We start from the raw sequence: 22959 nt of genomic DNA, 5'->3' as shown, positions 1-22959 counted from the left end.
GGGCAAAAGGGGCAAATACTGCTCTGGTCTTCCCACTTGAGCCTATTCCTCCTAGTAAGTCTAAAGGCAGATCCTTCACTGACCGAAGTCCCTCCAGTTCTGAAACCCTAAATAAGTAGCCCATGGCCTGTGATGAACCTAAGAAGGTAGGATTTTCAAAGTAAAGGAAACCTTTTAGAAGCCAATATTTAATTCCAGTATGTTCCTGTTGCCTTAGTTCAGGGTGTTATGTCACAGCTCAGCCGCCAAAATACCCAAGATGTGTGGCCAGATGCTCTGAGGCACCAGCATTCTGAACAGATGTTCCCCAGTTTTGGCTTGCAGTCCTCTTAATACAGAGCAGCTGTAGGTATTCCCAAGGCCCAGAGCATGAGTCCTCTGGGATCTAGGAGAAGCCAGTCTTCTGGACTTACATCCCAAAAGCCCAGCATAGACTAGTCACTTAGGTGGCATAGTAGATAGTGTTGGCCTTACAATCTAGAAGACCTGAGTTCAAACCTGATCTCAGAGACTTTCTAGTTGAGTCACCCTGGGCAACTCACTTATTCTCCCTTTACCTACAGTTTTCTCATCTGTAAAATGGGAATAATAGTGCCTGTATCACAAGATAGTCCAGAAATGAGATGTATAAATATAAATATTAAGTCAGTAATAATAATTGCTTATTATTAAACTAATGACAATATTATTTTAACTCATTTAAAATGAATAAATAATATAATAAAGTAGTAATATTAATATTAAAGCAAAAGTATTATTAAAAACAAGTAAAAATTAAAGTACTATATCAAAGATAGCTATTATTATTGGGTTATTGTTCAGTAGTTTCAGTCTCTCCATGACCCTATTTGGGGTTTTCTTGCCAAAGATACTGGAACGATTTGCCTTTCTTAGCTCATTTTACACATGAGGAAACTGAGGCAAACAAGGTTAAGCATCTTGCCAAAGTCAGACAGCTAGAAGGTGTCTGAGGCTGGATTTGAACTTAAAAAGATGAGTCTTCCTGATTCCAAGCTGTGCTTTATCCATTGCCCCACCTAGCTGCCCTTAAAGTGACATATCCAAAGTCAAACTAATTTGTAGGAGGTAGATCCACTCATGATCAGGCCATATTGTGAAAGGCCTTGAATACCAGGCTAAGGAATTTGTATAGCATTTGGTAGACAGGAACCATTGAAAGTTTTTAAGAGAATAAGGATGTACTCAAAGTTATATATGTCAAAAATACTTTGAAAGCAGTGGGAAGAAAAATTGGAACAAGAAGACTGGAGGAAGAGACGAGTTAGGAGACTACTTCAATAGGTCAGACAAGAAGTAATAAACCCATTAATTAGATAGGATAGCTTTGATTCAGGGATCACTAAAACGTCTCCAAGTAAGTTGGTATTGGATAGTAATGGGGCAGCTAGGTGACACAGGGGATGGAGTACCAGGTCTGACATCAAGAAGACTCACCAAATCCAGCCTATGTCCTTTACCCAAACCCACTACTTCTCAACCTCATCCCTGACTCTTGAAACTCTTCTTCCCTTTCAGGACCTTACCCAGGTGCCACTTCCTCACCTGCAGAGATCTTAGCATCTTCAAACTTCTCTGACCCCTCCTATGTATTAATCATACTCTAAATCAGGGGTTATTATCCTTTTTTATGTCATATATTCTTTTTGGCAGTCTGGTGAATCTTCTGATTCTTTCTCTGAAAAAATGTTTTTAAATGCATGAAAAATATAGACTACAAAAGGATTTCTTTAAATACAAAGGAAATACATTACATTAAAACACAGTAATCAAAATATTTGTTGAAAAAAAGTTCATGGGCCTCAAGTTAAGAATTTCTGTTCCAAATTATATTTCACCAAAATGTTCCCCAGAACTAGCTTAGCTAAGTACAAAGAGGTCCATCTTCATTAGACTGACCTCTTGGTGATGAATTCTTTGGCCATAGTAACCCATGGAGCAAAGCAAAATTTAAAATGGCCCTTGGTTTTGTTTAGTACAACCATGGTAGCAATGGTAGAAAAGGGGGAAGAGGGTGCCAAGAACTTCGCGCCATTTTTAGACTGTCTATAAACATTAACTTAGCTCTTAGCGTTCTAAATATTAAGTCCTTGTTCAATGACCAACAACTGGACCTACTCTAGAGAGACTGGTTGGTTCATACAGATGAAACAGAAGACAGAAGGGATTTAGAGTAAAAAGGCAGAATAACTCACAGTTTTCCTTGGAGAGGTAAATCAAGGAGTTGGCAGATTTGGTTTATTATGCAACCAAAGGCAACGAGAAACACCATTTCATGGGGCATTTGTTCATCTCATACTGAAGTGCTTATGCTAAGAGTTTGCAAAATGACAATCATGATAATAATTGCAGTTTATGTACCATGACATGCTACAGAGGAGAAAGAGGTAGGAAAATTCAGTGAAAAAAGTCATTAAAATCTTCTTGTTTAAATTTGCAAGGACACAGACAAAAGTTTGCTCAGAATAAGATAGGCAGATATTAATTACTTATTATTCATAATATTTATTATTTATATTTATATATTTGTTTATCCTTGTATGTTATATAATTTATTTTAAATTTTAAATTGATTTAATATATATATATATTTTAAACTGTTAGTGTCTGTCTTGGAATCAATATTGTGTATTGGTTCCAAAGCAGAAAGGTGGTATGGGATAGACAATTGGAATTAAGTCACTTGCCCAGGCTCATACAACTAGATAGCATCTGAGATCATATTTGAACCCAGGACCTTCCATTTCTAGGTCTGGCACCAATCTACTGAGCCACCTCACTGCTCCTTGAGAATATTTTAATACCCAGTAACTTTGATTCAAAGGTGGGAGTAGGAAAAATAGGTCAGAATATATCAATTAGGAACAAGGAATGAGAAAAGAATGTCCAGAATCCTTATATCCAAGAATTGTAGATGGAGTGCCAAGTTTGGAGTCAAAAAGACCTATTTTAACCCCGTTGGGCACTTACTAGTTGTGTGACCCTAGTTCCTCATTTGTAAAATGGGCTGTTAGACTTTATGATTTCTAAGTTCTCTTCTGTCTCTAAATCTAAGATCCTATATATAATGAATGTGTTTCTTAAGAAAATAATCAAAAGGTACTAGATATGATAAGCAACAAATAATATTATGAAAATTGAAATTTATTTTATTTTTAAGAGATAGAAAGTGACTCATTACTGGTGTGGGAGTAATTCCTAAATCAGTTATCTGTGCATAGTCAAGAACAGATTTGTTAGAGTAAAACTCTAAATTAAAATAACATGAGGAGAAAAGAAAAATTAAAAAAAGATATGGTGCATAATCCAAACAACCCCAACTTGACTTCTTTAAACAAGTTATCAGTGTGGAAGAAAAGGGAAATCGGATGGGTGAAAGGACATTGATACCAATTACAATAATTTAAAGTAGAATTTTATTATATTTTATTCTTTTAACCATATCTGTGATTTTTTTTTTGATGAACCAAGAAGTAAGGAACTTCCTCTAAGGATGCAGATTGACTCCTACAAAACTTGTATCTTGCAGAGTTTCCTGGGGATGGTTAAGTGAATTGCCCAGGATTATACAACAAGTAAATGTCATAGCTAGGACTTGAACTCGTCACTCAGACTCTGGGGATGGTTCTCTGTCTATTATGCCACTCTGAGTTTAAAGGATATATATTATTTGGCAAAATGAAAAGAATCAAAGAATTAAAAAACCCTTCTAGTCAGCAAACATTTGACTTAATTGCCAAAAGGAAAGAAGTAGCAGCCAAGGCCAACATTGATTTAGGACATAAACTTGTCTGTAAAATCTCATAAAATTTGGTGGGAAATTATGAGGTAGATCACCTAATAAAATAGACAGAAGCAATGGAGAGTAAAACCATTTTCAAGAAAACTTGCAAGGGATCCAACTAAACAAAGTCATATCAAGAACATTTGTGGATAAAAACTAGAAGGACTAAACAAAGATAAATGATGGAGAAGATTTGTGTTAGAATCCAGAGCTCAAATCCTGCCTCAGACAATTACTTGTTAGGGTAAATTGCATATTCTTTCTCAGCCTCATCTCTAAAATGGGAATCATAATAATATTTAGAGAATTATTGTGATGATCAGCTGAATTAATGTGTGTAAAGCCCTTTGTAAGTGTAAAAAGTGACTTATAAATGCTAGCTATCATTATTACTATTGTTTTCATCACCAAACACAAAAAAGGTACCACATTTGTTGCTAAGATCATAGTACTGGATGTGTTTACAAAATGGTCTTGAGGAGAAGAAAGCAGGAAAAGAAATGCTGAATTAGACTGAATATACACAGAGGATATATTCATGCTGGATTTGGGGAGTAGAAGGGGAATGATGATCAATTTTAAAAGTGTTGAAGAATCAATAATCAAGGAATATGAAAGAGCAGAAGATACCAAAGCCAGAGGGGAAAGAAGCATTTGAATCTTATTATTATGACCTGAAAGAAGAGATGAGGAGAACAGCAAAAACTATCAGCCTATCTGCCTTTCTCCTCATCTTTTTATGAAAATAATCTATACATATATGAATGATTTACACATATATAAGAGATTTACAAATATATTTAAGGAATCCTTAATAAGACTATTAGAAGGGAGCAAAGTGCATTCGTAAGTAATCTAGAAAGATGCACTGATACAGAATTCGCTGCATTTACCGTATTTGTTGAATACAAATAAGCATTTGATTCAGTAGAGCAAGATACTACCTTAGAGGGTCTCCTTTTATTAGGTATTCCCCAGACATATGTCTAAATTATCCAATCTTTCCTTAAAAAATATAATAACAGAAGCTAAACTTGTTTGATGACCCTCAGATAAATAATAGAAGGCAAGGCATAAAATGGGGAAATGTCTGCATGCTGCACGTGTTTGCTCTTGCTATGGAGGAGATCCATTGCTGAGTGTGAGACATCTCATCCATATGTGAAGTCCTTCAGATGCTCCTATTTGTAAGATCACAGGAGCATAGGGACCATAGAGGTAATCAAGTCTAATTTTACAGAAACGGAAACTGAGGCATAGAGCAGTTGAATGACTTGCCAGGGTCAAACACCTAGTGTGTATCTGAGGTAGTATTTGAACCCAGGTAGTCCAGATTCCAAGCCTAGCCCTCTGTCTACTGTGCTGGTTACATTAATTCCTAGAATATTACAGAACCTTCATCATAAGATTTATATCTATTCCAAAGAATATGGCTTAAGTATCCATCCAGGAAAAACAGTGTGAGTAAAGATTGCCTGTCGCCTTAACGTTAATATGCAATTAGATATTCTTCTTAGAATATCCTTTTAATTGCATATAGAAGGAAAATTAATTTAATTCATTCATTTAAAATGTACATACATATATATTTATGGTATGTGTGTATATTCAAATACACATTTATGTATGCATGCATGCATTCGCTTGCATGTGTATGTGTTGTAGCAGCTAAGTGGTGAAGTGAATGGAGCACCAGGTCTGAAGTAAGGAAGATCCAAGTCCAAATATTGTCTCAGACACTTATTAGCTATGTGATCTTGGGTCAGTCACTTAACCCCTCTTTGCCTCAGTTTCTTATATGTAAAATAGGAACACCAAAAAAAGGAAATAGCAAGCTACTCCATTAGCTTTGCCAAGAAAAACCCATGGACAAGTCCATTGAGGCACAAAGGATGGAACACAACTGAATGGCAGAGAGAGAGAGAGAAGAGAGAGAAAGAGGAGAGAGAGAGGAGAAAGAGAAGAGAGAGAGAGAGAGAGAGAAAGAGGAGAGAGAGAGGAGAAAGAGAAGAGAGAGAGAGAGAGAGAGAGAGAGAGAGAGAGAGAGAGAGAGAGAGAGAGAGAGAGAGAGAGAGTATAAACATATACACATATGTCCAGATTCTGCAAAGGGACAATGAGTTGGGCTCATTATTGAACAAGAAAAAGAGAGCAAGCTATCTTACCATTGGGAAATTGCAAAGTTCTTTTAATGACTCCTAACTTCTCTTTGAAACTTAGACTTGCCTTTTTAAAAACAATATTCTACTGGTAATATTGCTTGGTTGCAAGTCATAAAACACTAAAGCTTTTGCAGGATTGAAAAATGAGTATCACCCAGAGAGCAATAGAGAAGAACACAGTGGGTGTGTGTAGACTGTAAAACATAATGAACAAAAAATTATAAAGGAGAACTGGAGCAAAGGATGACATCAAATAAACATATGAATAAAAAAAGATGGTCAGAGCAAGGGGTCAAAGAGGTCTGCCTGATAGTCAGCCCCCAAGCTTCATTGGAACCTTTATAATCTCAAGAGAAAATGAGGAAGGACCCTGTAATACTGGGAGGATTCCCCATAGTGAACTTCTGGAAGGACATGGAAAAAGTCCCACAAATAGGCAGGCCTGGATTTGAGTATTTAAGAGGATTTTATTACATACAATCATGGAAACTCAGGGTCTTTTAGCTGGGAGGGGCCTGCGAGAGGCCATTTATTGGCTCAAACTTGACCCAAATAAGAATCTTCTCTACTTCAGCGCCACAAATAAGGGTCATCCAGCCTCACTTGAATGATTTGCAGTGAGGGAGAACTCACTACCACCTGAAGAAGTGCTGTCCATTTTTGGTTAAACATCTGTCAAAGATAAAAAGTTCCTTTCAATAAGCCAGAATCAGCTTTTTTATGACTTTCACCCATTGTTCTGGCCTCTGTCTTCTAGATAGCCCTTTTTGGAGTTATGGATCCTTTGGATGTCTGGTGAAGCCTATGGACCCCCTTCTCAGAGTAATATCTTTAAGTAAATAAAATAGGACATATAGAGTTACAAAGGAAACCAATTCTCTAGAAATCGTTATGGAAATTTATTTTTTAATTTTTATTAAATCTTTACCTTCTTTCTTAAAATTGATCCTGAGTTTTGGTTCCAAGGCAGAATAATGGTAAGAGTTAGGCAATTAGAATTAAGTGACTTGCTCAGAGTTACAGTTAGGAAGTGTCTGGGGTCATATTTGAACCCAAGACCTGAATCACCAAGTTGCCCCATCAAAATATTTTTTGAAAAACAAAATGGCTTTAGAAGCCCCCAACTAATGACCTCTACATTAAGACTAAGAAAAACAAAATCTAAAGTCTCTAAACTTTCCTGTACTCCATTTCTTTGAGGCAAGTGAGAGGCAAGTGATTTCTTTTGTCAGGTTATGAGAAAACTTGGGCAAAGATGGATTAAGCAACTTCCCCAAAGTTACACAATTAGCCAGTAGGCAAAAGTTATTTTTAATTTGCCTTTATTTTCTCTAATGGCCTTTTTAAAATGAGCTTGTTTTTCTTCTTTATATAAAATGGTTTCAGTATCAAACTTTTTTTCTTTCCTTCAACTTCCTCTCACCCACTGAGAAAATAAAGGAAGGAAGGAAGGAAGGAAGGAAGGAAAAGAGAGAGAAAGAAAGAAAGAAAGAAAGAAAGAAAGAAAGAAAGAAAGAAAGAAAGAAAGAAAGAAAGAAAGAAAGAAAGAAAGAAAGAAAGAAAGAAAGAAAGAAAGAAAGAAAGAAAGAAAGAAAGAAAGAAAGAAAGAAAGAAAGAAAGAAAGAAAGAAAGAAAGAAAGAAAGAAAGAAAGAGAGGGAGGAAGGGAGGGAGGAAGGAAGGGAGGAAGGAAGGGAGGGAGGAAGGAAGGGAGGAAGGGGGAGAGAGGAAAAGAGGGAGGGAGGAAAGAAAGGAGGGAAGGAAAGAAAGGAGGAAGAAAAGAGGGAAAAAATAAAGAAAAAGGAAGAAGAGAGAAAGGGAGAATGCTTGTACCATATAAACATAATCACGAAAAATAAATTGCCTTTTTACTGATTCTGTGATATACAAAGGTCTCTGATTTTATCAGTGTAGACAGCTAGAAGATGAGCTAAATCGGGCAGTCTGGGGCAAATTCAATTGAGTGGAAGGTGATGAAAGAGTAGAGTGCCTAAGGGATGATGACATGTGTGTGGTTGAGAGAGTCTCAAGACTGAAATCATGGGAGTTAAAAAAGATTGAAGACCTGAGAGGCGAGAATGTTTGAAAGGGATGTGAGACTGAGGTAGAGAAGTTTGGGAGGTATCTAGTAAACTCACTGGAGAGAACTAGTGACCTAGAGTCCTCAGATGATAATAATAAAGACCTAAACAGGTTGGACTGAATTTTAAAGGAGAAGAGACTGGTGCTGAGGGATGATGACAAAGAGAAGATCTGAAAGTAGCAGTGAGGTGGAATGCCTGTCCCTCCTTCCTATGAATTTTCAAGAGGAATTGAGAAGAAATAAGAAGAGTAGGAAAAGGCAGATGGTAAAGGTTGGCAGGGAGGGTGACACTGAGGGTGAACAGAGAGCCCCTCTTCCTAAGAGAAGAAGAATAGCTTCAACAAAAGAATTCTTCCTGCCCTCCTTTATCTCACAGATTTCTCAGATAACAAAGGAGGAATCAAAAGGAGCAAGGAGCAACAATCATCCAGTGAAACAAGTAACTATTAAGTGCATTGCCAGTCTAGATACCAGGGTTACAAGTCCAAAGAAGGGAACTATCCCTACCTGCAGTGAATTTATATTTAAATGGGGGAAACAAGTACATATAAAATATATGTGCAGAATAAATACAAAACAAATGAATGCAACTATATTTGTTTTTGTTCAGTTGTTTTTCAGTCATGCCCAATTCTTTGTGACCCCATTTGGGACAGATATTGCAGTAATTTGCCATTTTCTTCTCCAGTTCATTTTGCAGCCAAGGAAACTGAGGCAAACAGAGTTAAGTGACTTGCCATGCGTTACACAGCTAGTAAGGGTCTGAGGCCATGTTTGAACTTCCTGACTCCAGATTTGGCATTCTATCCACTTTACAAATTAATTAAATGCAAGGTTGTTTGGAAGGAAGGGCAGGCAAGAACATGCACATCATTGCTTTGTCCTTAGGAAATAGCTTGTCCTCCTGGGGGAGTCAGCAGCTAGAGAGGCATTGTCCTGGAGATATTTTCTCTATCTAACCTGCCTTTGTAGGAGAGCATTAGAGCAATGAAACTGGAAGCCTCGGATTCGAGGACAGTATCATTCCTATAAATGAACCTGGTCAACATGGAGCCTGTGGGCAAAGCCCTGGATCTAGGTTTAAGACCTGCTTTTACATCCCAGCTCTTCCTCTTATTACCTATGTGGCCATGAGCAAACCACTTCATTTCTCTCACTCTCAGCTTCTTCAGAATTAGGCATTAAAGTGATATAATGGTCAGAGCTCTGGAGCTGGAGTAAGGAAGACCAGAGTTCAAATTCAACCTTATATACTTCCTAGCTATGTAACACTGGGCTTAACTGCTATCTTCTTCACTTTCCCCATATGTATATGGGAATAATAATAGCACCTACCTCCTAGGATTGTTGCAAATATTGGATGAGATAATGTTCATAAAGGACTTTCTGTAAATGCTAGCTATTATTATCATCTCTAAAATGAGAAGGACTGGACTAGAGGACCTCCCAATCTATGAGCCTCTGGACTCTGTTTTAGTGTTCTATGACAGTATCCAAAATTACATATCAAAGTCTTGGGAATCATGGTGACATGATTTATTGATGTTGTTCATTCATTTCAGTCGTGACTAATTCTTTGTGACCCTATTTGGGGTTTTCTTGGCAAAGATACTGGAGTTGTTTGCCATTTCCTTCTCCAGATCATTTTACAGAACTGAGACAAAAAAAAATGGTTAAGTGATTTGCTCAGTATCACACAGCTAGTAAGTGTCTGAAGCCAGATTTGAACTCAGGAAGACTCATCTTCCTGACTCCAGGCTTGGCTCTCGATCTACTGTGCCACCTAGCTGCCCTTGGGGGTGGCATCATATCAGAACTGTAAACTGACCTCAAAGGGGTCAAAAGAAGGAATGAGAGGCCATGTGGCCCTCAAGCTGACAGCAAGAGGGGAATTACTAAGATCATGTTCTCAGACTGCTTCTGTGGCTGCAAGAGAAACTTGGAAGCGCCATGTTGTGCAAATTAAGGCTCTGTCTACAAAAGAGTGGAACAACCAATTCAATTCCTTCAGTTTCTCCAAATAATAGTTGGTTAGGTGGGAAAAAAACCAAAACATCCCAGCTAAGTGGTTGACTCATTTGACCCATAGCATATCAGTGGGTCTGGCCTTCTCAGTGAGCCACAATCTAGAAATGTATGGATTATGCCCAAGACCCTTTATAATCTTTATAATCTACCCAACATCACACTTGTCTTTAGTCTTTCACAAATTTTGGGCTGCTCTGCAGAGTGATAACCAGGACAGGAAGGCCAATGTAAGAAAATGAGTTACAATAGGCATTTTCCCAATACCCCCACTACAATTTACTCCTGCCGCCATATTCTGGGTGATCTCTTCCCCATCCTAACCCAGCTGGTCTCCCTAGCAGGGTCTCAGTGTACTGGGCCTCTTCCCTTCCCCCAGAAGGTATTTGGTGGCGTTTGCCCTAGTTTGCTAGTTATGCCCTGTTTCTGATTTACCAGACACAATCTGGTGGAAGAGAATTCAATTCAACTTGACAAGCATTTATTAAACACTTACTATGTACCAGGTCCTGCTCTAGGTGTAAGGGATACAAAGTCAAAGATGAAGATGAAAACATGGAAAACATATGCAAAGTAAATGTATTTAAATTTTTCTGGGTAAAGTAGGGAATCAGGAAAGACTTTGTATGGGAGGCAATATGTGAGCTAAGCCATTAATGAAAATTGGCATTCAAGGCAGCTAGGTGACTCAGTGGATAAAAAGCCAGACATGGATATGGGAGGTCCTAAGTTCAAATCTGGCCCCAGACACTTCCTAGCTGTGTGAACTTGGGCAAGTCACTTGATCCCAATTGCCTAACCCTTACTGCTCTTCTGCCATGGAACCAATACTTAGTATTAATTCTAAGAAAATTCTAAAAAAAAAATGGAAATAAGCATCTCAAGAGACAAAAAAGCATGGTGGACATACTGTACTATGATAAAGACATAGAGATGGGAAATGGAATTTCAAAGAGCAAGTAGACCAGTTTGGCATGAACATAGAGTCAGTTCTGCTCTAATCAACACATATGTCCCTTAAAAGACACTTCAATATGGAAAACTGACCAATAAAAACCATAGAGTTTATGGGAAAAGTGGAGTTAGAGGCACAATATTTAAAAATTTCATCAATGATATAAAAAATGATAGGAACCTAATAGGAATTGTAGCATAGCTATCCACATGTTAAATGGCTAAGAAATATGTAAATACTATAATAGTGGCCCCTGATGGCCTTCACCCTGGGCTACATGAGTTAGGTGGGCCAAAACTCCAGGTCTCAGGTCAGAAGCCAAGGCCAAAGGGGATGGGGCTAGCGGTAGGGGTGAGAGTAGGAATAGGGTGGAGCAGACCAGCTCCTACTGCACCAGAAGATATGTGAAAAACTCAGCACTTTACCTTGTAAAAGACCTGCCTCCAAGGGTTGTGGCTTGTTTTTAGAGGAAAGTGGCAGGGTTCCCAGGGTTGTCGGGTGGATCGCATGAGAGAATATCTGTAAAGCACTTCACAAACTTTAAGGAGCTATAAAAATGCTAGCCATTGTTCTTATCATCAACCTACTGCTTCTGGAAACAAGTCTTCGGTGTCTTCTCTATCACCCTACTGACTTGAAAGAGTTAACTCAGTTTCCAGAAGGGCCTGAATCCTTTGGGTGTGCCAAATGTCATTAATAAATTCCTTGGAGGACATCAGAGAAACAAAGAACAAAATAAATCACGAAAGGCTGAAATTATGTCGATATGACAGGAACATCTCCATGGACCTAGCTTTGATTCATCTGTGACTAGATGATGATGAATAAGATGAAAGTAGACCAGACCAGTCCCCATCCCCTTCACATGCCAAGTTTCCTTCTTCCAACCTTTTTGTTTTTTTCCCCTCTAAAGCACTGGCCCCTAGACAAGAGACTTAAGTAACCCTGGTTGCCTCAGTTTCTTCATCTGTCAAATGAGCTGGAGAAGAAGATGGCAAACCACTCCAGTATCTTTGCCAAGAAAACCCCAAAGGTGGTCATGAAGAATCCGACACGACTAAAATGACCAAACGACAAAAAAGCACTGATCAGATATTACTGTGTATTACGGCTATCCTAAGGCATTCTCCACCTGTGCTCCATAAGGACAAGCACCCTATCTTCTCAATGCTTGACATCCCCATGCTCTACACATAGGAGGCTTTAACTAGTGCACATCAAAGTGAATGTAATGTCGAAGCACATTAATTATCTTTTTGTGATAATAGTATCTATGGGGGAGCTAGATGGCATAGCAAATAGACCCTGGGCTTGGAATCAGGAAGACTCACCTTCATGAGTTCAAATCCAGTCTCAGACACCTACTAGCTGTGTGACCCTGGGCAAGTCACTTAAACCCAATTGCCTAGTCCTTATCTTAGTCCTATTGGCCTCAGTTCCTTGTTTGTAAAATGAGACAGAGAAGGAAATGGTAAACCACTCTAGTATCTTTGCCAGGAAAATCCTAAAATGGTGTCATGAAGAGTTGAACATGACTCAACAAGGAGGAGTGAAATAAGGCAACATTAGACAGGATGAATATAGATGTCTTACCTCACTGGGAAACCTCTACCATGGACATTCCCTCCACTAATGCCCCTGACATTTTGGTGGGGCACTGAGACAGTAAACCAGTATTTATAAGATGCAGGTCTGAGACCCAGAAGGCCATGGTTCTGCCTACTTTCCCACAGTACATTTCTGATAATTAGCCACAAATGGAGTTTGCTTTGAAAGATTTCCTATTCTGATTAGTTTGTTAATTAGATCTAATCATTGGACTCTGAAAGTTTCTCCTTTCAGACAAGAGTCATTAGACAATATCTTTGAGTATATTTAAATGAAATCCATTTCTTTAGGACCAAAGCATGTCCTAAACTCAGGATTAAGTGGTCTGCTCTCAGGCCTTGGAAGCATCTATTTTGTTTTCATATTATAAGAATCTTTCTCTGCAGGGGCTCATCTTTTCTGTTTATGAGAACACTTCCATAACTCCAACTCTGTTTATACCAAGGCTTGTTAAATTTTAAGTGTGTTTAAGTTTCATTATGTTAGCAAGGAAGTTGTAAATTAAATGCCCGAAAAAAATGAGAGCTTTAATGAGATACAGGCATATTTAATGTAACAATCGGTGAGCCTGAATGCTTATATACTGTAATCCAGATTTTGTTTTAATAGTGGAAACATATCATAGATTTGCAAGCATTCAAGCACAACAGGTTTTCTATTCTTTTTCTTCATTAAAACAATAAACTATTCTTGAGATATACTCAGGGCATTTTATGCATCAAGTGCAAGAATATTCACATAACTTCTTATGGTGTCCAAGTGACTCAAAGATTTTAATTGTTGATCTGCATTGGTAGAGGAAATTCCCTTACTTGGGAGTTCCTGGGCTTGCTGGGGTGGGAGAGGGAAGATCTGTGCCTGTCATCCATTTCAGTGAGTCAATTCAACAAACTCTTAAGCATCTACTGAATGCGGAACAAGATAATGCTCATTTACTTTCTGTGTGACCTTGAACAAGCTGCCTCATCAAGATGCCATCATCATCTACTATGTCCTAAGCCATTACCAGTCATCCTGATTTTTGTCTTGCCACTGGACTTGGATGGCTCTGGAACAGAAAATTAAGCTCATGACTTTGTGCAACTCTGCCTCACTTAAATCCAATTCATGGGCAAGTCATAACTTGGTCTTCTTTGAAACAAAGGAGGAGGGGACAGTGGATAGAATGCCAGATCTGGAATTGGTAGGACCTGGGTTCAAATTTGGCCTTAGACACTTCCTAGTCATTTTACTTGGGCAAGTCACTTAACCTCATTTGCCTAGCCCTTGCCCTTTTGTCTTAGAGAAGAAATGGCGAAAGGAAAGAGGGGGGAAGAGGAAAGAGGGGGAAGAAAGAAAGAAAGAAAGAAAGAAAGAAAGAAAGAAAGAAAGAAAGAAAGAAAGAAAGAAAGAAAGAAAGAAAGAAAGAAAGAAAGAAAGAAAGAAAGAAAGAAAGAAAGAAAGAAAGAAAGAAAGAAAGAAAGAAAGAAAGAAAGAAAGAAAGAAAGAAAGAAAGAAAGAAAGAAAGAGAAAGAAAGAGTTTTACTCTCTGTAAAAAGAGGAAGTTGGACTAGAGTGCCTCTGAGAACTTTTCCAGCTCCACATAGATGATTCTAAGACATAAAGTCGCCTGGATTTGATTTGGCCACATCTGTGCAGTGTCAACAATGAGGAAATGAGCATAAAAAGCAGGGTAGAAATACTGATCTACACTTTGGAATGTTGGTTCACAGCACGACTTAAAGAGCTGTCAAACTATAGTGGTGCTATTTAGATGCAAGACCAAAGGATGGACAGATTAGGATGAATAAGTAGGAGTCATAGAGGGAGCATAATAGATGTATAGTCAGAAAAGACCTGGGTTCAAATTTTGCCTCTGACATTTATTGTGTAACTATTTAAATTCTTACCCTTCTATCTTAGAATCAATCAATTCTAAGGCAGAAGAGTGTTAAGGGCTAGACAACAGGGTTTAAGTGATTTGCCCAGGGTCACACAGCTAGGAAGTATCTGAGGTCAGATTTGAAACCAGGACCTCCCATCTCTTTATCCATTGAGCTACATAGCTGCCCTTTAAACATGAATTTATGTGACAATAAGCAAATGGCTTATCTTACAAAAAGGAGATAACACAATCCGCAGTGCCCCCATTTTAGGCTTGATCATCAGATCAAATGAGGTGGTGTTTTTAAATTACTTTATAAAGCTCAAAATGATATTTGTGGTGTCCCAAAAGTCTTAGTGAAGTTGAAGCTTAAAACTGCACTAAAACCTATGGGACACTCTACTTTGGTGCCAACTGATATTTATTAAAGCTCTGAAAGAACTTTTTTTTCCTATCAAAGCACTACTAAGACACGTCAGTCCTAACATGTGCCTATACATACACACACATACAAGCAAGCCCACACTGACACATCCCAGTACACATTCAGTCCATAGTTACCTGGTAGATGCCTGAAGATGAGAATGGTGGGAAAAGAAGAGAAGGCAAGGAGGAGACCTTGTAGACCCTGCCAAGACCAAGAGGCATATCTCTCTGGTAAGGCTCATTTCTCCAAGTCTCTATGGAGAGCAAAATGGGGCTTGAATAGCTGCTGTGAAGGAAGCTTCCTCCTCTTTTGTTTTGGCTACCATAGTTTAAGGAGGTCATTGATAAACTTAGAGAGCCTCTTGAAGGATGATGTCAGATAGTCATGGAGAACTTGAGTTCATGCTGTATGAGGTTCAACTTATAAAGGACTAGCAATATTTAGCCTGAAGAAAGAGAAGACTCTTTTTAGGGAGGGAGGAATAGATATTTGCATTCAAATATTTGAAGGGTTATCATATTGAAGAAGGATCAGAATTGAGTTGTAGGGCTCAGAGGGGAGAAGTAGGGGCAGAAGGTAGAAAGGAGCCAAATGTAAGCTTGATATGGGAAAAACTTCCTGGCAATCTTTGTTGTTCACTGGCTTTTTAGTCATGTCTGACTCTTCATGACCCCCATTTGGTTTTTTGGGTTTTTTTGGCAAAGATACCAGAATGGTTTACCGTTTCTCTCCTCAGCTCATTTGACAGATGAGAAAACGGAGGCAAACAAAGTGAAGTGACTTGCCCAGGGTCACACAGCTAGTAAGTGTTTGAGGTTGGTGTTGAATTCAGGAAGATGAGTCTTCCTGACTAGACACAGCATTCTATCCACTGTGCCACTTTGCTGCCCCTTCTACCAATTAGATTTGTCTAAAGGTAAAATGGACCCACTTTGTTGAAGGTCTTCAGGCAAAAGATGACCCACTGAGTATTTTGTAGTGGAGACTAGATGGTGACTAAGTTCTTCCAACTTAAATTATTTGATTCATCAGGATATAGTGGTGCCAAGGCATCTGGTCTTGGCTTTGCTGCGGTAGAAGATTGATTGGCATGGTGGATAAAGAGCTAGACTTGAAGTCAGAAAGACCTGATTTGAAACCCTGCCTCAAATTACTATATATGACTCCGAACAAGTCACTTAACTTCTTTTAGGTTCCATTTTCATCTGTAAATAATAATAGCATCTACCTCCCAGTTTTGTTGTGAGGATAAAATAAGATATTTTTCAAAGTTTAAAGATATATATGTATATATGTATGCATACACATATATTTGTATATTTATATGTTTATATTATATATTTATACACAAACATTTTTATATATAAAGTCTAGCCACTATGTTCAAGATGATATGTTGTCCTAGAGTCCCTGGAGCCCAGAGTAGGAAAGGTCAGAAGATGCCATCTAACTCAACCTGGCTTATTTACCTTTTTTTCTAATCCTTACTCCTTTCTTAGCATTGTCTAAATATTGATTCTAAGGCAGAAGAGAGGTAAGGGCTAGGCATTTGGGTCTAAGTGACTTGCCCAGGGTCACATAGCTACGAAGTGTCCAAGTCTAAATTTGAATCTAGGACCTCCCATCTCCAGGCTTCATGCTCTATCAACTGTGCTACCTAGCTATCGCTACCCCTTTTACATTTCCCTGGCTAAACTTTGTAATTTTCATAGATGTGCATTCAAAATCACCCCTTACACTCACATATGTATTCATACCAACTGTCTCATAAAATGGACTCAGATTTTTCCTTCCTCTTATTACATATTGACCCATTGATACAAAATCAGTGTTAGGTCACCAGTATAATAGTAAATAATTTTAATTATTGGTAAATTAGTTACTAGTTCATGTGACCCAACATAGAATGCTGTGCTGAACTACATGACAAATGAGAAATGCCACAGAAGGGGGGGGCAGCTGTATGGAGACAGCCAATGATCAGAAAAGAGACTAGATGAGTCACAAAATTGGGATAATAGATGAGAAGAATAAGGATAATAGATCCTAGATCTATTAGCTGTGTGACTCTGGGCAAGTCACTTCACTTTGTTTACCTCAGTTTTCTCATCTGTCAAATGAGCTAGAGAAAGAAATAGCAAACCATTCTGGTATTTTTGCCAAGAAAAATCCCAAATGGGGGGTCATGAAGAGTCAGAAATGCCTGAAAAACAAGTGAACAACAAAGATTGCCAGGAAGTTTTTCCTACATCAATCGATGCTAGATCAATTGATGATTAACAGATTGGATCCACTGGGACCATAAACAGGAGGTCAGGAATTTGAAAGTTAAATGGGATAAGCCAAATGTTTGGCTCTTTCCTCAAAAATGGAAAGGGTGGGTATAAGATCACTGGTTCTGTTTTGTACATCATGAAGAGTGATGATGATAGCTGGGAATATGCACCAGATTTTTTTATTTTAAAAAAAATCTTACAGTTCACACCCTGTTGCAAGTTTCACTCTCAGATTATAATAACGACAATAATAATAGCTAACATTTATATGGTGCTTTATGTTGGTCAAAGGTCTTTAAAAATACCTCATTTGATCCTCACAGCAAGCCTGGAAGGGTGGTGCTATTAGTATTACTATTTTAGAGATAAGGAAGACAGAGATTAAATGCCATCTCAGGTTCACACAGCTAATAAGTGTCTGAGATTGGATTTGAACTCGGGAAGATGAGTCTTCCATCATGCCATCTAGCTGTTATTTTACAATTAGCCATCTTGTAAAGGCATTAAATGTCTGAGGGGCAACTTTGTGGCATAGTGGGGAAAGAATTTCACTCTCTTCTCTCTCTATATATATTTTTTGGCTTCCTTCAAGATTGAATTCAAATCCTACCTTTTGAAAGAGCTCTTTCCCAATTCCCCCAAAAATAGTACATTCTCCTCTGAGATTCCCACCTAGTCACTCTGTGTAGATCTTGTACGTACCTCCTAAGTGGCATGTTGTCTCCCCCATTAGAATGTAAACTCCTCGAGGGCAGAGATTGTTTTTGCCTTTCTGTGTATCCCCAGAACTTAGCATACTGCCTGGCTCATATTAAGTGCTTAATAAATGCTTATTGACTTGACTGACAATCAACTCTTATCATAAGCAACTTACTTAACCTCTTAAGCCATGGGCAAGTGACTAAACTTTTTCTGTCTCACCTATTTCTTCTGTAAAATGAGGATAATAATACCTGTAGTACCTACCTGACAATGTAGTTGTGATCCAAGAATTCAATATATATTAAGTGCTTATCCTCAACTGGGTCCATTGTGTTTTCCCTTAAGACAATAGAGACCCAGGGGCAGCTAGGTGGCTTAGTGGGTAGAGCACCAGGCCTGGTATTAGGAGGACCTGGATTCAAATCTGGCCTCAGACACTTCCCAGCTGTGTGACCCTGGGCAAGTCACTTCACCCCAGTTGCCTAGCTCTTACACTCTTCTGCCTTGGAAATAATACTTGGTTATTCCAAGACAGAAGGTAAGGGTTAAAAAAAAAGCACACACAACAGGGAGCCACTAAAAGAGTTTAAAGGAGGAAATTGCATCATCAGACCTGTCTATTTGGAAAATTACTTTTCTGCTGTAAAGGCTGATTGAAGAGGGGAGATGTTTGTTGAATTGAAATTAATTGAATTGAATAAGGTATCCATTTTTACGATGTCTTTTGTCTTTTCCCTTTCAGTGGCCCATATGTGCAATATTATGGAGCATAACTGTGCCCACTTCTGTATCAACACACCTGGCTCGTATCTTTGCAGATGCAAACGAGGATATATTCTGAACACAGACCAGAAAACTTGTAGAAGTAAGCCATTTCTTTTTTAAAGTTTGGCTATATCTTTTCCTTCTACCCATGTCTCTCTTCTCCTCCTTATTTTTTCTCCCTTTTCCTTCTTTTCCCTTCTCTCCAAATAGGTCCACATGATTTGAATTTTCTCTAAGATTCAGTTCCTGAGGACCACTAGTTGGCTCATTGGATAGAGAGCCAGACCTGGAGATGGGACTTCACGAGTTTAAATCTGGCCTCAGATGCTCCCTAGCTGTATAATTCAGGGCAAGTCTTTTAACCCCAATTGCCTAGCCCTTACTGGTCTTTTGCCTTGGATCCAGTACTTAGTATCAACTCTAATAGAAGATGAAAGTCTTAAAAAAAAAAAAAAGATTTGATCCTATGTTTCAAAAAAAGCTCCCTCTCCCATAATAGCCACTGAAGTATTGAGCAAACAAGTATCTAATATATATTTGATTTAAAGGTTTTATTTCAATGTATATGACTTTGGGCTAGTTGACTAACTTGACTGGACTTCACTTTTCTCCTTTGTAAAATAATGATTTTGAACAAGGTGCCCTCAGAGATACCTTTTAGGCTCTGGGTCTGTGATGACAATTTTTCAATTGTTACAAGGGAATCACTTTAAAGACTGATATATATTAATTTAAGGTCGCCCAGGAATCAGCTATGTAATTCCTAAATGAAAAACTCAAGTCAGCCGTCAGCCTTTTTTGGAGTTTAATTACAATAGGAGTAAGAAGGGAATTAGAGATATATATAGAGAGAGGGAGGGGAGAGAAGGGAATAGGGCTTAAATACCCCTTCTGTTTAGGCTGGGCCAAAAGGCCCAAGCCCTTAGATAGCTGGGGCAAAGAAAGGAGATCAGTCCCTATTACTCACGTGTCCAAAATGGAGAAACAGTCTCAGAGGCCCCCACCTTCAGCTTCCTTCAGAGCAAACTTCCCCAGAGCCCAGCAACCACACCGACCCAAAAACTCAACAACCACCCCTCGAGTCTCCAGACCCTCCTATCTTTAAGGAAACCATCCAAGTTGCCTCCCCTCAGTCCTCACATCTACCAATCACTCTTCATCAATTTCCCTGTCAATGGAGGCTCTCGCTTAACCCAGGACCGCCCAGAGGTTTCTGGCTTTTTGCACATGTCTGTTGAAGGTCATATTTTCCAATGATTAAATCTATACTCCTTTGTTACAGCCCTTTCTAAATCCTGTTAACTTGAGTATGGTAGAGATTGGAATAATTAAATTTTGATCTAGGCTGCAGCCCTTACTCAATCCTATTAGGACTGAATAGGGTGGAGATTTATTCCAAGTATCTCCATTGTATCAATTCTAAAATCAATCAAGACTCAAAGAAATTCCTGTTCTATGCTCAAGCATAGGTCAAAGTCCTTTCCATTGTTCAGCAAAGGGTTTCTGTCCTAAAGTAATCTTAAGAAGGGAAGAGAAGGAACCTCCCATGCCAATGGAGTTCCCATTCCAATAGACTATCAGTAAGAAATTTTCCAAGTATGAAATATCCCAATGGTGAAATTTTCAACAATTATAAGTCTAAGGAAATTTGAGGTTTACAATCCCCCCTGATGATCATTGGGAGACTAGTCTCCCCATTGATCATTTAACATAATCATTTTGTAGTTCTAAATTCACTTCTAACTAAAGATATACACAATATTCAATTTTCTAGGAGAAATTAGAATAGTGAGAGAGGAAATAGAAAAGAAAAGAAAGCAAAACCAATGTTTGCTAGGCGCTTTGACAGAAAGCCAAATTAGGGGCAGTCCCTTTTGGCATAAATGTTACAATAAATGTTCAATCAAAAGTTCAGTCCAATCAATCACATCCAAAGTTCATTCTTAATCTTCTTGATGAAGTGTAGGTTTTTGGCATCTTTATGCAACAGTTCATTCTCTGGATATAAAAGTTTCAAGCTTCTTTCTTGAAGATCTTTTCTCGAACAAAAAAAAATTTTTTTTGTAACAGTAAAATCTTAAACAAAAGTCTTGGATTTTTATAAAAATACAATCTCAAACAAAAAAATTCAAAAATTCTTAGATTTTAAATTAAAATACAATCCCCCCTGAAGTAAGTATTAAAAAAAATTATCAAGTTTAGCTCAGAATGCAATGTTCAGTTATGGGGGTGTATGTGTCAATTATCAAAAGAATAGAAAAATAATCAAAAACATAAGAAAAATTCAAAATAGACCTTGTATAGGTCCAGTTTAAAGTAATTTCTATCCCACAAGTATGTAGGACAGAATGCAGTAATATTTCACTTAGCCATTTGTAGCCAAGACTACAGGAAGTTGCCATAATATAAGAAGAAAAGAATTAGAATTCTATTTTGATGGGGAAATGTCATTCCCTTGTCTGATTTTTTTTCTTCAGAGATATAGGGAGCCAGCATGATAGTCAAGCTTTGTACTTGTTTGAGTACTTCGAAAGGAGTGTAGATACAAGGAAGTCCTACGACTTAAACATAAGTTAAGCGTCGCAACCTTGAGTCTCACTTTAATATTTCATGTGTGCTCTATTGGCACTATTCAGGTTTAGTCTGTGCTCCTTGTTTTTATCCCTTTTCCTGGAATCAGACACAAACATTAATCACAGTCCTATAATATTTTATCAATAAATGGCAGGTTCCCATAGTTTAAAGCTTTTAGGCATATATTGATATTATAGCAAGAGTATATATATTAACTTGTATTACTGCAGGGAAAAAAATATTAATATTAATTATGTGTACCTTCAGTACAAAAAATGAGAAAAAAAATCAAATATTCTGATAAAAAAAATAAAAAGAAATAAGAAAAAATAAGGAAAAAAAATCAGTAATTCAATATATTCTTGAAAAAAAAAACATCCATTTGTCTATGGATTATTATCTCCAATTCATATGATAAGATAGAGTCACAATTCATATGATAGGATAGAGTCAATCAGTCTCAGCAGAAGATGCTTTCTTCACATGTGAGCAGTGAATCCAAGAGTCTCTTTCTCCAATCTTTATAGATGTTGGAGTAGTTAATAATATTTGGAATGGTCCTTCCCATGAAGGTTCAGTTGCTCCAGTTCGCTTGAAATTCTTGATATAAACTTTATCTCCTGGGTTCAGGTCATGCAGAGAAAAGTCTAATGGTCCAGCTTGTACTGCAGCTCCGGATTCATGAAGTTCACGTAGTTTGTGCTGTAACTCCTGTATATAGGAAGCAATAGTAATATCTCCCCCTAATAGCGATGTATAAGCCGGGGAGAAAGGCTTAGCCTGTATAGGCGGATGTCCAAAAAGCATCTCAAACGGTGAAATATGTAAGTCTCCTCTAGGCCTGCTTCTAAGATAAAATAGGGCCAGAGGGAGAATTTCAGGCCATTTTAAATGGGTCTCAGTGCATAATTTGCCAATCATAGTCTTAAGTTCTTTATTCATCCTCTCCACTTGGCCTGAGCTCTGGGGGTGATATGGAACATGGAATTTTGGAGTTATCCCCAAGCAAGAATATATTTGATTTAAGACAGAATCGGTAAAATGACTCCCTCTATCGGAGTCAATACGTGCTGGTAGGCCAAAACGAGGGATAATTTCTTTTAAAAGTATCTTTGCAACAAAATCTGCTGTGGCTCGGGTTGTAGGAAATGCTTCCGGCCATCTGGTTAGTTGATCTACAATTACTAGACAAAATTTATAACGTCCAGCCTTTGGCATTGTTATGAAATCTATCTGTAGGTGTTCAAAAGGTGTGTAAGCCAGAGGACGTCCCCCAAAGGCTTTTCCACGATATGCATGTTGGTTATATGCCTGGCAAATAGGGCAGGCTGAACATACTTTAGAGGCTACAGTAGTTATACCAGGGGCTATCCATACTCTCTTGACAGAGTCCACGATGCCCTGGGTGCCAAAATGACCATTTTTATGAATAGATTGGCAAATTTGGTTATAGAAACTTCTAGGGAGCAGGGGTTTTCCTTCAGGTGACACCCATACTCCATTAATTTGTTTTGCTTTAAATTTTTGTTTCCATTTTTCCACTTCCTTTTCATTATAGGAGAGTGATAAATTTAAATTATCAGTGGTTGTTAATGTTAAAATTAATCCAGGTCCTTCTATGGCTGCTAGTTTTGCAGCGGCATCTGCTCGGTCATTTCCTCTAGAGACAGGGTCAGAGCCACCTGTATGGGCAGAGCAATGAACTACAGCTAGGGCTT

The 22959-nt window shown here is 38.2% G+C and overlaps 1 protein-coding gene across 1 annotated transcript in view; it reads left to right on the top strand.

Annotated features, from left to right (window-relative positions):
• Positions 1–22959, top strand: part of MATN2 (matrilin 2) — a 213638-nt gene that overhangs the window by 73067 nt on the left and 117612 nt on the right. The window contains exon 4 of the mRNA XM_056823286.1: positions 18645–18767. Within this exon, the coding sequence (XP_056679264.1) occupies positions 18645–18767 (123 nt within the window). The remainder of the gene's footprint in view (positions 1–18644; positions 18768–22959) is intronic.

The sequence above is a fragment of the Monodelphis domestica genome, chromosome 3 (assembly GCF_027887165.1).
Source record: "Monodelphis domestica isolate mMonDom1 chromosome 3, mMonDom1.pri, whole genome shotgun sequence".
Classification (NCBI taxonomy): Eukaryota; Metazoa; Chordata; class Mammalia; order Didelphimorphia; family Didelphidae; genus Monodelphis; species Monodelphis domestica.
The sequence above is the reverse complement of the archived record's forward strand: the minus strand, read 5'-3'. Positions and strand labels throughout refer to the sequence as shown.